This window comes from Clarias gariepinus, chromosome 19 (genome assembly GCF_024256425.1).
Source record: "Clarias gariepinus isolate MV-2021 ecotype Netherlands chromosome 19, CGAR_prim_01v2, whole genome shotgun sequence".
Taxonomy (NCBI): domain Eukaryota; kingdom Metazoa; phylum Chordata; class Actinopteri; order Siluriformes; family Clariidae; genus Clarias; species Clarias gariepinus.
Window position 1 is genome coordinate 28,604,479 of NC_071118.1, and position 16,972 is coordinate 28,621,450.

Genomic DNA, 16,972 nt, shown 5'->3' on the forward strand with positions numbered 1-16,972 from the left:
TGCTGGCATTTTGGAACCGCAGGACAACTGCATATGCAAAATTGAAGCATATAAAAAAAAAAAATACTGCGGCAAAGTTGATTCATTCATTTAAAATAATTGAGTTCCATGATTTTTATAAAAGGAGTGTAGACCTAGAGTGGAAAGGTGTAATGTGGAGAAGGTGAAAACAGAAGTGTGATAGTGAACAAAAAGCGAGGCATTTGCATTTAATGTAACTTTATGTGTAAGTGGCATGGAAAGAACTTTAGATGGCGTAGTTGCATTATATTGGAGTTCAGCTTATTTTAAGGGAAAAAACTATGCATAAAATCTGTGGAATTTATGCATAAATGTAAAAAATAGAGATGATTATTGAAGCACACATTACAATATTCACACTCTACACATATAAGAACATAATGTGTTTAAAAACAATTTAATTAAACCATGATGATCGCTTATTAATTATGAATTGTTTGAGACAAATTAAAGACATTATTTATGAAAAAAATATTTCATTTTCATATTAAATTAAATGTTTATTTAATATTAATTTTCTTTTTTTTCCACTCAGTGAGTGTTCTACAACGTGTTAGAAGTTTTACAACTTTAGAAAAACTAGATGATGTGTAATATGATGAGTCCTGATACAGTTGATATCGTGATCCCGCGGTACTATGTTGTATCGTCCTGATACACCGCTGTCACTTGTTAGCATGTAGCTAACCACAAGCACCTTGTGAGGTAAAAAGAGAAATAAGAAAACATATAAGAATTTTAAAAAATAACGTACAAAAAAACTGAGATCCGTGTTAATGTGATATCAGTGTGTTAGTTAATATTAATAAATATACTAAGAAAACTTTGGTTTATTATTATTTTTATTTTATTTCGCCATGAAGGACTCCGTAGAAAACTACACGCCGCCATTAGGACAATGTGATTGGTCGTAGTGCCTGGAAAGACGCCTCATGATTGGCCGGATTGGCTGTCAGTCATCTCGGAGGGCGGCGCGTGCTGGAGCGGAAGTGCTGTTGGATAGAGCGAGAAGGGAATCACATCACCGCACAGCGGTCCGATTATTGTTGTAGTTTTGTGGTAGAAACCGCGCTGCCGTGGGGGTATACACGCGAGTGTACATGAGGTGTGTGAGAGCTGACGGCGGATAAGAGTCACCCCGAAGCCCGAGTTTGCGGTGTACAGCGTTGTTTTAGTGGAGAAGGGGCCACTATTGTTCCGGCTCTCAGTGATTTCTCTCCCAGTCCCGCCTGCATGGCTGCTGCTGCCAGCGTCGAGCCGATCTATGGACTTTCTGAAGACGAGGTGAGGGTCACTACACACTCTTACACACTCTTACACCCTTACTCTGTCTGTCTGTGAGTGTGTGTGTGTGTGTGTGTGTGTGTGAGGCCAGGCTTGTGCCGAGGTGTTTAAAGTGAGCTCTAATCACACCAACCACTGCAGTCACACTCACAGCTGGAGGGCTTCGAGCTTTTACACACAGAACAACAACAACACAAACAACAACACAAACAACAACACAAACAAACAATCATGTTATAGTGACACAATACAAGACTGGTGTGTGATCAGACTGTGTGTGTGTGTGTGTGTGTGAGAGAGAGAGGGAGAGATCAGACTGAGTTTGTTTGTGTGTGTAGGTGTGTGTGTGTGTGTGTAGGTGTGTGTGATCAGGCTGAGTTGGTGTGTGTGTGTGTGTGTGTGATCAGACTGGGATGGCGAGTGTGTGTGTGTGTGTGATCGGACTGGATTAGTGTGTGTGTGTGATCGGACTGGATTAGTGTGTGTGTGTGATCGGACTGGATTAGTGTGTGTGTGTGATCGGACTGGATTAGTGTGTGTGTGTGATCGGACTGGATTAGTGTGTGTGTGTGATCGGACTGGATTAGTGTGTGTGTGTGATCGGACTGGATTAGTGTGTGTGTGTGTGTGATCGGACTGGGTTAGCGTGTGTGTGTGATCAGACTGGGTTCGCGTGTGTGTGTGATCAGACTGGGTTCGCGTGTGTGTGTGTGATCAGACTGGGTTCGCGTGTGTGTGTGATCAGACTGGGTTAGCGTGTGTGTGTAATCAGACTGGGTTAGCGTGTGTGTGTGATCAGACTGGGTTAGCGTGTGTGGGTGAGTGTGAGATCAGACTGTGGCGGTGGTGGTGTTGGTGTTACCTGTTCAGACTGGTTGTTGTTGGTGTGTGTGTGTGATCAGATTGTTGTTGTTGTGAAGTTAAAGTAAACCAGTCTCAGCCTCATGAATCCCTGCTGCATGTGGAGTTCATTTGGAATTATTACACACACACACACCATGTAAGAGAAGTGAACTAACATTAGTTTGTAGTGTTTGTGCTCCGGACCGCCTCCATGTCAATCACGTACATACGCTCCACCTCTAATCACACTAAACTGTTAGTTATGTAAGGAATCTAACACTTAGTGTCATCCTGTTGTAACACACACACACACACAAACACACACTGCAGTGTATTTTTTACTCTTGTACCAAAGCGATTTGCCACGTTGTTTTTATTATTATTATTGTGATGGTGTGGGGTTGTTTTTCAGGAGTTGTGCTCGGTTATTCATTTCATAACGTCATACTTTTTATCAACTTAAGGTCATGAAAAGGAACAAGAATCACCAGGGACGACCCGATACTATATTATTCTATTATCACAATACTTCTGTTTGCGATTGTATAATTATTTTGATTTTATAAATATCCAGTTTTTGATGCAATTCCAAACAAACTTAACAAATAATTTGCTCCTCACTTACATGATGTTGCGCTTTTTGCTGATTTGTGAATTGTTTGTCCTGTGGGCTTTTAAAGGAATTGCGACATTTTATATACACAATAAGGCCAAAAGTATTCACCCCCCCATCCAAATCATTCAGCCTAGGCATGCAGACCGCTTCTACAAACATTTGTTGCTCAGTGAATTCCACCTCTGCAATAAGTCCAGTCATGAAAGTTCCTCTCTACTAAATATTCCACAGTCAGCTGTTAGTGGTTTTATAACAAAGTGGAAGCGATTGGGTACGACAGCAGCTCAGACACGAAGTGTTAGACCAGGTAAAATCACAGAGCAGGTCAGTGGATGCTGAGACTCATAGTGCACAAAGAGTCAAACGTCCCCAAACGTCAAGTGGCCTTCAGATTAGCACAAGAACAGTGTGTAGAGAACCAGGTTTCCATGGCCGAGGAGCTGCATCCAAGCCTTACATCACCAAGTACAACGCAAGGCATCGGATGCAGCTGAGTAAAGCTCGCCATCACTGGACTCTAGAGGGGTCGAGACGTGTTCTCTGGAGTGACGAATCGCGACTCTGTCTGGCAATCTGATAAACGAGTCTGGGTTCGGCGGTTGCCAAGAGAAGGAGACGGCCCCTTCCTGTTCCAACATGACTGCGCACCAGTGCACAAAGCAAGGTCCATAAAGACATGGGTGAGAGAGTTTGGTGTGGAAGAACTTGACTGTCCTGCACAGAGTCCTGACCTTAACCTGATCTGAACTTGAGCTGAATCAGAGCGGACATAGTGAATGCTCTGTGTAACATAAATCAACAGATTATATTTATCATACTGTGGTTGTCTCACCGGCGTGGCATTGATCGATACACAAAAAAGTCACAATACGAGTTTCTCCTCAGTCCACAGTGTATGGAAAATGTTTGTTTTTAATTAAATTACAGCAGCAATACACACCGGTTTCCCTTACCAGTCTCTCTCTTTTCTTTTTCCTATCTTTTCTGTCACTCTTGACGTTAATTAGACAAAAATAAATAAATAAAGCAGCTTGTGTTGTTACAGAGAAACCATGAAGAGGCATGGACTCGTCTGTCCTGAAGATATTAGAATATTTAAAGTTACAGCTTTATTTCTAAACTTCTCACTACAGAAAACCGTCCCATGTCTGCGTCGGCCGTACACATCCCTGTGAGTGAGCTGTCGCCATAGAAACCATGATATGTCAATAAGTCACAGTGCATCAATATAATATCTGCGCTATTCTATTAATCAACATCTTCTGACTAATCAAAGCTCAGGATTCAGAACTTAAAAGTGCTGTGGTTGGAAATATACTTGCGGTGGCAGCACCTCAGAACGTGACGGAATTATATTATATTTAAACCCATACTGTGTGTGTGTGTGGTGTAAAACCTGCTTTATTCTTTCTCCTGTAACAGAGTTTGGCTGGGTATATGTTTCAGCTCGGTTTCATTCATAAACACACAGAGAGCGAGAGAGAGAGGCCGGTAATTTTCCACTTCCATTACAGTTAAATGGATTGAATTCCCGTGTTGCACATAACATCCGAATCATCAGCTCCACTTCCTGTTTCTGTTCTCGTGGAAGTGAAGCTGGACGACGCCTCAAAACTGAGCGACTAACATGTGGAACTCTCAGGGACTCCAAACCGTACTGTTTGATCTCCATCACTCACACGTGTTGGGTGTGTTTTATTCCAGTGTGTGTGTGATCCAGCTTTACAGGGGGATCTCTGGAGTTCAGCAGGTAACTCGGACCATCAGGTGTCTGAGTCGCAACCCCCTTACCCCAGTGTAAACCCCAATATAAACTCTGTTACCTCTAGAGACACCCTGTTATTAACATAAATACATAAAAGTAACTAATAAGATGCACTTGTGCATTTTGGACACTCGGACAACAACAGAACTTCCTCACGTGTGTTAGTTTACGTAGGTCTCGCTCTGTCCTCAGAGTCTCTGTGTAACGGCTCGCAGCTTTAATGATCTAATATTTAAAGAACTGCATGTGCCTGTCTTTGATCAGCCAGTAGTGTGTATTTTACTTTCACTATATGCTGATAAAAAAATAACACGGATGCACAATCAACTTATGCCGTGATAACACAACACTGGTTAGCATGTTTAGCGCCGCCTCCTTGTTACACATCATGTGAGTGACAGCGGGACGCCGTAAATGAGGAAGAGAGATGAGAAGTGACTGAGTTGTTCAATATAACTAAATCATCTGGACTGATTGGTAATTTAATAGTGTGTTGTGTTCCACTGTTTGAGTGAAACCAGTGACCTCGACTGAAACAGCGATCTGGGATTATTGTCAAGTCATTGAAGTCGTGAATGCAGCGTGATCTCAATGCAGGGAAACGGACGCACGTGAACCCCCAAAATTTAAAAAAATGAGACTGCACGTGTGTGTGAATTGAGATCGTGATTTTTATCGATTCATCGTGCAGCTCTACATAAAACACTGTTGGCTGGTTTGTAAATCACTCGTGCACCTCGACATTTTAAAAGGAAACAGGTACAGGATCAGATCACGACTCTGGAGGTGTTCCATCATGAGTTAAACACTCACAGACGAGGTGTGTGTGATCAGGTGTGTAAGAGCACGAGTCGTCCCCGAGGAGAGACGTGTAAAAGCTGCCTGGAGGTCTTATGTAACACTGTGACTTACACACACACACACACACACACACACACACAGAGTTATTCCAAGCCGTGTGTCTCCATGACTCTTCGTCACATCACTCTGTATTAATAAAGAAAAAGAATTCTTAGTGAATCATGATTCTCTTCTTGACTCGTGATTTTCCTGATCAACACTTTTATTAATCACGTCTTCGTATTAATCAAAATAAACAGTGAGTCGGTCTGATTTGTTTGGATTTAATTCACTTGGTTTCATTTGTAGACGCTTCGTTACCGTGTCATTGTTGTCGTTCTTTATCGTGTTTTTGTAATAAGACTAAATTAAATAAAGGTCGGGGTTTATCAGGACTTTGGGACTTTTTGAGATGGGGGGGTTGAGTCGGGTATTAATCAAGATTATTTTGTGTGATGATTGACATATCGACGTGAATTATAATCCTACAGGTGGCGCTCTCTAAACTATTTACACATTTTCATCCTGTGTAGTAGGACGAATAAAATGTCAAGACTGTTTAGAAATAATAATAATAATAATAATGGCGTATGACAGAGATACGCGAGATAACAGATAGGGTGTGTCCCCGCACCCAGGACTATTATCAGCCTGACTGATAACACGGCAAGAAGGTGTGTGTGTGTGTGTGTGTGTGTGTGTGTGTGTGTGTGTGTGTGTGTGTGTGTGTGTGTGTGTCCATTCACATGCAAGTGTGTGTGGATAAAAATAATCACCGGGCAGTGAGAGGAGGAGCTCAGAGGGACACAGAAAAAGGATAGAACTGTGTCTCTGTAGTGTGTGTGTGTGTGTGTGTGTGTGTGTGTGTGTGTGTGTGTGTGTGTGTGGGGATGTGAGCCAATGTCTCCTGCCAACTCCCGTGAATCATCCATATGATGACCTGTGCCACGCCTTCTTCCCTGTGACTGAGACACACACAGGCCACGCCTATGTGTTTCAGTCACAGGAACATATGGGCCACGCCTTCACACAGGCCACGCCTCCTTCATTGTGACAGACCCACACAAAGGCCACGCCTCCTTCTTTATGGCTGACACACACACAGGCCATGTCTTCTTTCCTGTGACTGTGACACACAGGCCACACCTCTTTTGCTGTGGCTGACATACAGGCCACACCCCTTCACTGTGACTGACATGCACACACAGGCCACGCCTCCTTCATCGTGATGGACACATAAAGGCCACGCCTTCTTCTCTTTGACTGACCACACCCCTTTGCTGTGACTGACCACACACACAGGCCATGGCTCCATCTCAGTGACTGACACACAGGCCACACCTCCTTTGCTGTTACTGACAGGCACAGAAGCCACGCCCCCTTCACTCATATATTGTTAATGTTTCATGTTTATTTATGATTTGCATTTTTTGCACATTTAATGTTTTATTTTACTAATCTACTGTATCGTGTGTGTGTGTGTGTGTGTGTGTGTGTGTGTGTTTGTGTTTCTCTCCAGAATGAGTCGCGTGTCCTTCGTGTCAAGGTCATTGCAGGCATCGATTTGGCAAAGAAAGACATCATTGGTGCCAGGTAAGACCACACACTCACACACACTCACACACTACACCTGCTTCCTGCTTCCTGCACCTCGTAAGAGTGTGAATTTTACCCTTACTTTACCTGTACACGAACACACACACACACACACGCACGCACGCCTTGGATTAGAAATTAACTCTTCACCTGGGTTTACATAGTAGGCATGCTGGGGAATCATCTACTTCCTGTCTGTGTGTGTGTATTGCTCGGTGTGTGTGTGTGTATATTACTTGGTGTGTGTGTGTGTGTCCTCCTGAAATGGTCAAAGAATACAGAAGTACAAGGCGTGTGAAGAAAGATCATTCCAGTGAATCCTGCGCTCTGATTGGTCAGAAGGTGTTGATTAATTCTCTATAACAGCAGCTTTGACAGCAGCGCAGGTTTATATTAGTGTGCACATGTTTAAAATAATAATAATAATAATAATAGGGTATTGTTTCTATAGCAACAGCGCATTGTTAATGTCGGATTGTGATTTATTTAACGTTAACGTAAAGAGTCTCCAGTGTTAGAAAACTCGCAGACTTGTGGATGTTCTACGATATTAAATATAATTATAGGTGGAAATCAAAAGGACACTGGAGTGTTTTATTTATTTATTCATTTTAATCGGAAACAACTGTAATTGTTGGAAAATATCTGTTGTCTAAAAGGGATTAAAACACGTGGTTGCATGCTGTTACAGGGAAAGCAATCAACTTCACTTTACTGTGTTTTTAAGTGTTTGTCCGATCACTCATCGCGCAGAAACGAGCAGAAAACGTGTCGCTGGACAGAGCAAAGAACACGGCCTGGAGTTCTCCTCACATCACACCTCTGTTCAACAAAATAAAGGAGGAAAAAAGTTAATTTTTAAGCTTTGTTCATGTTTTTTTTTTTTTCGCTTCCCAGAAAAGTGATGTTTATTAAGGATTAACCTAAAAAAAAAAAAACTCATGAGGTGTGAAGTTTCGACGACACAAAGCCGAGTTTCAGAAAGTTCCAGAGGGTGAAGTACAGCAGGAGCGGCACCGCGATATAACGCTAACAGCGTTGTGAAAGAGCACGGCGAGTACGACCCGGGGTTAATTACTGAACGCCTTCGATGTCGTAAATCCCGAGGGCACGAGAGAGAAAGAGGGAGAGAGAGAGAGAGAAAGAGAACCGCCGTATAACGCCGGACGTGAAGATTTACAACACTCTGTTGTACTTTAACGGCGCTTACGCAGCATGACACACAGACATTCTCAGGAGAAGTGTGTAAAATTAGGAAAATATCACATCATAATACACTGCGATAAAAAATCAGATAAACAATCTATAAAAGCTGAGAACCTGCGAGTTTAACCATTAATTTATTTGTTCATTTATTTACAGAATAAACCGACTGCTTACGATGATCATGTTACTCGTTAAAGAATAAACCACTTTGCATGCTGGAATAGAAAAATAATCAACGACCTGATGAAGCAGAGCCACTTTGACCTCCCTGAGGTTGATTATTTTCCTTTATCTGCACTTCACCAGGTTTTTTTTGTTGTTGTTGATGTTGTTCCTCTGATGAAGAAGCAATTTGCAAACGGCTGCAGCTTGTATTTATTTCACAGCAGCTATAAACACATTCCCGTGATAGCCGGAACACCCTCTAACACTGGAGACTCCTTCCCTAAACGTGATCATCTCCTTAAAGAAAACTCGACCGCATCAGCACGTCGCTGTCCTGTGATGCTGTTGCTATGGAAACGATAACATATCAGAACGCGCACATTTTAAAATAAACCTGCGCTATTGTCGGACCTGCTGTTGTAGAGAATTAATCACCACTTTCCGACCAATCGGAGCACAGAGTCCGGCAGGGCCGTGGTGTTAGACGCAAGAGCTCTTACAGCGCGTTCAGTGAAGCTTCAAAGCGTTTATCCGACACCTGCGTGTCTTTTAATGTTCAGGATGAATAACGTATGAGGATGAACAGAAGGAGAGCCACACTGCTGTAATGGGATGCAGGATGAGTGTAACACACTGCACGCTTTTAACACACACTGCACAATACAACAGAATATGGCGCAATATTCAAATTCAGATTTAAATATTTATTTGTCACATACACACAGTCGATATGCTGAGACATGTTTACACGACTGTTGGTGACCTGAAGGGAAATAAGTGGAGGGTAATGTCTCTAGAAAAGAAAGTAAAATATAAAAACTACAATATGCAGTAATACGCTTAAGAAAAAATAAGTAAAGTAAGAGTAAAAACTGTATAAATAGATTATATAAAATGCGTTCAGTGTGTAAACAGCAGCAGTATGGAGGGCCATGGAGTGTGAGATGAGATGAAGAGCTGCAGCAGTGGTATTGTCTGTCATTAAAGTGTGTACTTGGTTTATCTTTTTGTGGAGCATGTGTGTCCCGTGTAATGTGCAGATGTTCAGTGTGTCTGGTGTTTTGTTGAGCTCCAACAAAGGTGTGAAGGAAACTTAGTAATTCCAATCAGTTGAGTCCTGTGTGCTGTTCTGGTTCAGAGCCTGTAGCCGGAAGAAGAAACTCCTCCTCAGGCTCTTTGTGTTGGCCTTCAGGCGGCGGAATCGCAACAGAGAGAACTTTTCAATGTTGGGGTGGTTGAGGTCCTTCATAATCTTCTTGGTCTTGGTCTTGGTCTAGCACCGCTCGCTGTAGATAGAGTGCAGGTCAGGGAGCTCGATGTGACGGTTACATTACAGCGTTACTTTCTGATGAAAGTAACTTGTTCGATAATATGGGGGGGGGGGGGGGGTTGGGGGGGTTGAGAGGGTTATCGGCGGCGGGGCTTGTATGACGACTTTCACAAACGCACACACTAACGGATTGGGAACGACTGCTGTCTGGCTGACCGATTACATAAATTGTCTAAATAAGGAATTAAATTTTTAAAAAGTAACTAAATAACTGAGTACTTTAATGGCGACCTAACGCGTTAGATTACTCGTTACATCAAAAAAGTAATCTGAGTATTCCAACCCAACACTGACCACAATACACCACAATATGCACAGTACATTACGATACAACACAGTAGACCAAAAAACACAGCTATACACTGTTATACACCACAGTACTGCACAGTACCGACCAAAACACAGCAATACTGCACCATATGTACAATACACCAGAGTACACCATTACACACCGCTACACACCACAGTACACCACTACACAGCACAGTACACCACTACACACCACAATACTGCACAGTGCTGATTAATACTGCACAGCAATATTGCACAATATTAAACTGTACACAACAACACTGAACAACACTGCGCAATACACGACACGTCTGCACTTTTAATGCAGCTCACTGCAGATGTTTTGAGACATCAGTTCCTTCAGAATGGAAGTGTATCAGAGCAGATGTTAGTGCGTGAATAGAGAGATTAATTAGTGTGTGTGAGTGGATTGATGTAATATTCTGATGATTTACATCAGAAACCAACAAAAGTTCAAAAAAGTGTGCAAAAGTAATATATATATATATATATATATATATATATATATATATTTTTTTTTTTTTTTTTTTTTTTTTCTTCTGAAAATGACATCAGAACAAAACTTTGGAAACCAGCTGTTATTAACGCTGCAATATCGCAATCCTAATAACATTCACACCGCAGCCTGTGACGCCTGCAGGCTCGGACTGGATGAGTTCAGTCTCACAGGTCTGTACAGACGGAGAAAGGTGAAGTGTTCACTGAGGAATGCGTCTCTTATCGCCGGCATGAAATATTTTCGTCACGGTTCCTGGAAGAATAAAGCGTGTGCAGATGCTGATCATATCTCGCTCCTCGTGTTCCTCTGAGTGATCTGTACCAGCCGTGAGAGACTAGAGTTTAACCATCAGCGCCAAAAGGTTATTAAACACACGTGCGTGTGCTTCGTAGGTACTCGTGATACAGCACTAAAAGATTCGTGAGGCCGAGCAAAACTGAACATGAACACCGGAGCATTAAAAAAAACGCCTCGTTATTGATGATTTAACCTTAACAGCACATCACAGAGTGTATTAATCCTTATGTAGTGTTTAAATATTAACCTAAGATCCCGATGTTCCTGTCTCCTAGTGACTGTCAGCTATTTTGCCTGTGTGTGTGTGTGTGTGTGTGTGTAATTTTCCGGCACACCTGAGCCGTCGTTCGACTCCGGAGTTAAAATCCTGCAGCGGCTGTTATTTTTATTCGGTACATGAGATCACGCCTACATCTGATTATGTAATGTCTCGGCTCTTGAACCGTTGGAAATGTGGGCTGGTTCTGGAAAAAAAAAAAGATTCTGTGCCTCTGTGTGTGTGTTTATACAGTCCCCTCCGAAAGTATTGGAACAGCACAGATTTTGCTGTGCACTGAAAACCTTCAGGTTTAGGATCATAAGAATACAAGACCATCATAAATCAGAGTTTCAGTCTTTATTTCTTAATATTTACACCTGGCTGTCTTCACAAACTTAAAACATGGGACCTTTGGTGGCAGAACAACCAATGCTGGGGTGAGCAAAAGTATCGGTACAGGTAGAATTAAAGAAGATAAAAGTTTAACACAGGTAGTCTCCGACTTATGAACATACGAGCTACAAATTTCAGCAGATACGAACGGACAGCGGTTCTACGAACATTTCGTAGATGTGAACAAATCGCCGTAGTAGGTCACGTGTTGTAAGTGAATGTATAAAATGTATAAAGTCTGATATATACAGTGTGTGTGTGTGTGTGCGGGAGAAATCAGTCTGCCTAACGGAGTTCACAGTCCAATACAGTGGAAAACAGCTCTGAGACAAAATGGCGTCCGGGATTCCCCTCGCGATTTAAAGCCGCTGAGACAACGCTGTTACATTTCATTGTGAGGTTCATTTCCTTAGGTGCGGTTACAGTTTTTGGCCACATGATGACCGTGTGGGGAAAGGGGACAGAGATTTAGTTAAGTGGATCGGTATGCTTACATTGTATAGTCGTGTCAAAAGCATATAAGACTCACTTTGCCAGACTTAAGAACAAATCAGACTTAGGAACGTGCTCCCAGAGCAGAATTCGTTCGTATATGGGGAACTACCTGTATAAATATTGGAATTTAAAACTTATCCTAAATCAGAAAGAGAAGCGATTTAAAATCAAATTAGAGCCTGTAACAGAATCAATAAAGTTGAAATCAGAATTGAATCACAAACAGGAATAAAAAAAACAACATAAACAATTGATTCAGAATTGAAATTAGCATCCATAACAGGAATCGAAACAGGAAAGAAAGGAAAAAAAAAAAAAAGTTTGAATCAGTCATTCATAAGCGACACAGTTAACAAGTTAAACTAGCGGGACAGACCGGGGCCACCTGAGACATGGAGTGAGGAACTGTGTGTGTGTGTGTGAGAAAAGAAAATGCCAAACAATACCGAAAGACTATTTTATGGGCCGTTGCCATGGTAACGAGAAGGCGTGGTGGGGCAAACAAGAAGAATCGGGCCATGATAATAACGACTGAAAATTCCTAAAGCAGACAATTTAGTGTTTTTTTTTTTTTTGTGGTTTTCTTTAGGTTGCTTTCACGCTTAAATATTTTTAAGTTATTATAACTTGCAAAACATCAATAGTACAAGTTACTTAAAGTTCCATCCTTATTAGAGAAGCATCTGATATTCAGGTTAAATAAATTTGTGTTAAATAAACTGTCAGAACTTTATATAAATCTATTCATAAGTATAAAAAACCCACAAAGTTATCAGTTATTCACTTTAGTCATGTCTGTACCCGACTGCTAACAGAACTGCGCTGCCCTGTGCTGCTAGCTGTTTAGCATGCAGGCTAATTAATTAGCTAACCAGCTAGCTCAGATGCCTGCTCTTTAGGAACAGCGTCACCCAGCTAGGCAGGGCTAATCGTGTCGCCCTCGTCTCCCCGTCCTCTCGTCTTTTTGTCCTGAAACATAATCAAGCTTTCAGAAGAGACGTGAGACGTCTTCATTCTCCTGAGAGAGAGTAAGAGAAAAGAAAAGGAGGATTAGAGAGACAAGCGCGAGCGTAGCAGAGCGCATCGCCGCGGCTTAATGAAGAAATCCCAAAGCTTCCTATAAACAACTAATTAACATCCGAACAAACCATAATTATTCACTGAGGCCTTTCCGGGAGAACACACACACACACATACACACACACACAGAGGTCCAGAGTAGTAATTATGTGTTCTATATCCTCCAGAGTGTCTTAGAAGTAGGATTTTTTGTAAAAAATGTAATAAAATAAAACTTTTGTATTTATCAAACTCGCTCAATATTTTATTACGTATTTATTTATTTTATTAATTATTTTAATTCATTTATTTATTGCTTTTGTTTATTTTTTTTTTATTTTTTTCTATTGTTGGTTCTTTATTTAGTTTATTTGTTTGATTTTGTATGTATATAATTGAATATTTAGTTTGTTTCCCTTTATTTACGTATTAGTTTAATTATTTATTCATTTGTTTATAAGTTTATTTATTGTTGGTTTGCTATTTATTTGGTTGCTTTTATTTATTTATTTTACTTAAATTTTTGCATTTCATATTTTGCTTTTGTATGTTTATTTGTATTTATAATTTCATATGTTTAGTTTATTTTACTTTATTTATTATTGTTGGTTTGTTATTTGTTTGCTTTTATTTATTTGCTTTTTATTTTCTTTTGTTTATTTCTTTCTCATGTTCTGTGTACATAAAATATTTCTTTTATATTATGTGTTGTTTTTTATATTATATTGTCCAGCTTTTTTTCTTCATAATAAACATTACAGCTACACTGAGTGAGTCCGTGCGATGTGATCACTTCACATCAGTTTTGTGATCTTTGATTTTACAATAAGTTTTCCTAAAGGGTCAGCTTTTTTTTTAAAAATTATTATTATTATAAATTTTTTTGATTTCTTTTCCCGATTTTCTCCCTAATTTAGCAGTGTCCAATTCCTCCCCGTCACTAGGGGGCTTCACATTATGGCTACTACTACCACTCATTCGGGAGGGGCCGAAGATTATCTTGTTTCCTCCGAACCACGTGACGCCAGCCTACTGCATCTTTTCCAACTGCTCGCTCACGCGCCGGAGGAGTAACACCGGAGGAGTGTGTTACTCCAGGGCGGACTAACACACTCAAAAAACAGCGCTATCCGCTCCTTCCGCTTGCGTTAACTCGCAGACGCCCCTGATTGGATCATTGAAAGATGGAAATCATCCCCAAAAGCAATCAAAATGCAAATGAGACATTCTTATAATATGTCAAAAACTGTTGGGTTTTAATTTCATCATTTACACTTTCAAAATGACAGAAAACCAAATAATAGTGTCTGCGAAAGTTTGGGCAGAGAGAGTTTATTACAGAACTGAGACGCCTGGAGCTGGAGCGGTTCAGTCTTATATAGTTAAAAATTCCCTTTTAATTATTCAGTTTTTTCATTTATTTTTAAATTAAAGACAGAAACACATCACATTTCCTTGCACAAGCTGCTACACTAGAACAGTGTGTATGTACAGTACAGTTATTTATTAATAATTAATGGTAATAAGAGACTTTATTCTTAGTTTTATTTAAAAAGAGGCACAAAGCCAACGAGTTACTGATTTAGGAGAAATTAATGAAGCGCAAATAGTTCTCATACGCGCACACACACACACACGCACACACACACATACATAATGAGATGGTCAAAAACACTCATGTCCAGCACCCTTACATCATTTACATTTGTGTATTTTAATTCAGTTTCATTCTGCAGACAGAGTATGATTCAGTGTGTGAATGATGTAATTACAATCTCTCTCTCTCTCTCTCCCCCTGCAGTGATCCTTACGTCAAACTCTCTCTGTACGTTGCCGATGAGAACCGCGAGCTCGCCCTAGTCCAGACGAAAACGATCAAGAAGGTAAAGTTGACTTCAGGACATGCTCAGAAGAAACTGCAGCAGGCTTCCTGTGTAGACACGAAGGAGTTTTCAACTTTTTTTTAAAGCTTATTTTACACGTCTTTACACGACCAGTTCTCGCCCAACCACGTGATCTCTCAGGAACACGACAAACCAATATTTATTTATTTATTTGTGTGTGTAAATTTGTGCTTGATGGACAGGAACAGGTGAGCACTGTACACACTGTTGTGGGGGCTAATATTTTTGCACAGACACAAATTTTCTATAGGTTACGATCCTTTAATTAATCAGCGTCTATGATACATAGTTCTGTATGTGTGTGTGTTTGTGCGTGTGTGTGTGTGGTTAAATAGCTCTAAATCAGAGCAGAAGGAAGTGTTTCCATGGTGCTGCCTCTTCAGGACCTTGCTCCTCCTCCTCCTCCTCCTCGTCTTCATCCTCCTTCAGAACAGTGATGTGATTCTGAGCGTCAGCTCGCGATCACGCCAGCGCCGGGCAGCTGCTAGCGCTCCGAGTGTGAGGCTGATGAGCAGAAACACATCTGCACCGAGTATCAGTGTGTGACTGGATGTGTGTGTGTGTGTGTGTGTGAGAGAGAGTGAGAGTGAGATTTTTATTTTAAGGCTTTGATCTTAAACAGAGATTCGTCCTCGTCCAAGGTTTTTTTTCCCTCACAGTCAGGAATCAGGACGACACATGTGCCATGAGGTTACACTTCGTTTAGGACTAAGTTTTATTTTAGTCAAATCTTAGAATTCAGTAATTGAGGTCATCTGTTAATATCAGTAAACTCAGGAATGAAAGAATCGTTGCTAATTTTTAAACGTTATCGAACAGGCTAGTGTAGTTTTACACTTACATTCTGGAACACGTGCAACGTCGTCATTTACTCCATGTTACTTCCTGTTTCGACTTCGGTGATGGTGCAGGAAGTGTTGCCATGGAGACTGAACGCTGTATTGATTTATTAAACCAAATGTTCACAGCACTTTAAGTAGATAGCCAAAACAAACAAACAAACAAGCAAAAAGGTACAAATGTCTTGTTTAGAGTCACAAATTTCGCAAGTTTTTCTTAACCGCTAGTTAAACATGTTAACAATCAGTAATAATTTATTGTAATAAAACACAAATTATTCTTAGTTGTTTCTCTCTGATTTTGATCCAAATGTCTACATACACAGACAGATCAAAATCTGTAAAAATAAAGTGGCAGCAGCTTTTGCATACAAATCTACCGCGTCAGGCTTTTTTTTACGCGTCGCGGATCAAGGTTCGATTTTTACGGCAGAGGCAAATGCTCTGCTAATGGCTTTAAATTCCTTTGAATCATCATCACTAAAGGATTTCCTAATAATAACGGAATCACAATCAGGTCTCAAAGTGTTCGAAAAAATCAGATCATATGACGATAAAAATTTAGTTTTACATTTCTTAGGGAAAAGATAATTTTAATATTGAATAAATAAAACTGATTCTCGCCATAAATATAGCAGTAGTGGCCGGCATGGCGTTAAAAAAAAGAAAGAAGCACAAACAAACAAGCTAATGGTGAGCTAAAGAGAAATTTATCAAAAACGAACATTGTTTAATAAGTTTTTCTAATCATTTAAACTCTAATCAGCCAAGAATCGTTAATAATTAACTGTAATAAAACTAATTATCAGTTCTCTCTCTCTTCATCTCTCTCTCTCTCGTTCTTTCTGTCCGATTCTGCTAAAAATTCAGTGTCTAATGTTTCACATCGCTTGACTGGCAAGTCCTCCTCTGTAGATACACGGACGGATCAAAAAAATCTGGAAATGAAGTGGCAGCAGCTTTCGCAAAAAAAAAAAAACCAAGAGGCAAATACGCGGCTAATGGCTTTGAAGTTTATTGAATCCTCATCATTAAAGTATTTCTTAACAATAACCGGATTTAAAATTATGTCTCAAAATGTTAAAAAAAGAAAAAAACTCCGATCATCCAGCAATTATGGAAATCCTAATTTAAGTTATAGTTTTTATATTCCAAACACTCGGGAATCCCTGAGAACAAGCAAGAAGACGAAACCGCCAAAGAAGCATTATCTAAAAAAAAACAAACAATTATAGGCGCTCTATAACTT

At 40.4% G+C, this 16,972-nt stretch overlaps 1 protein-coding gene across 3 annotated transcripts in view; it reads left to right on the top strand.

Moving 5' to 3' along the window:
- The first annotated feature begins 1,011 nt into the window (after window positions 1–1,011).
- Window positions 1,012–16,972, top strand: part of nedd4l (NEDD4 like E3 ubiquitin protein ligase) — a 55,689-nt gene continuing 39,728 nt past the window's right edge. For all 3 annotated transcript variants that reach the window (XM_053477946.1, XM_053477947.1, XM_053477948.1), the window contains exons 1-3: window positions 1,012–1,305; window positions 6,889–6,962; window positions 14,782–14,863. In XM_053477946.1, the coding sequence (XP_053333921.1) occupies window positions 1,255–1,305; window positions 6,889–6,962; window positions 14,782–14,863 (207 nt within the window). In that variant the 5' untranslated portion in view covers window positions 1,012–1,254. The remainder of the gene's footprint in view (window positions 1,306–6,888; window positions 6,963–14,781; window positions 14,864–16,972) is intronic.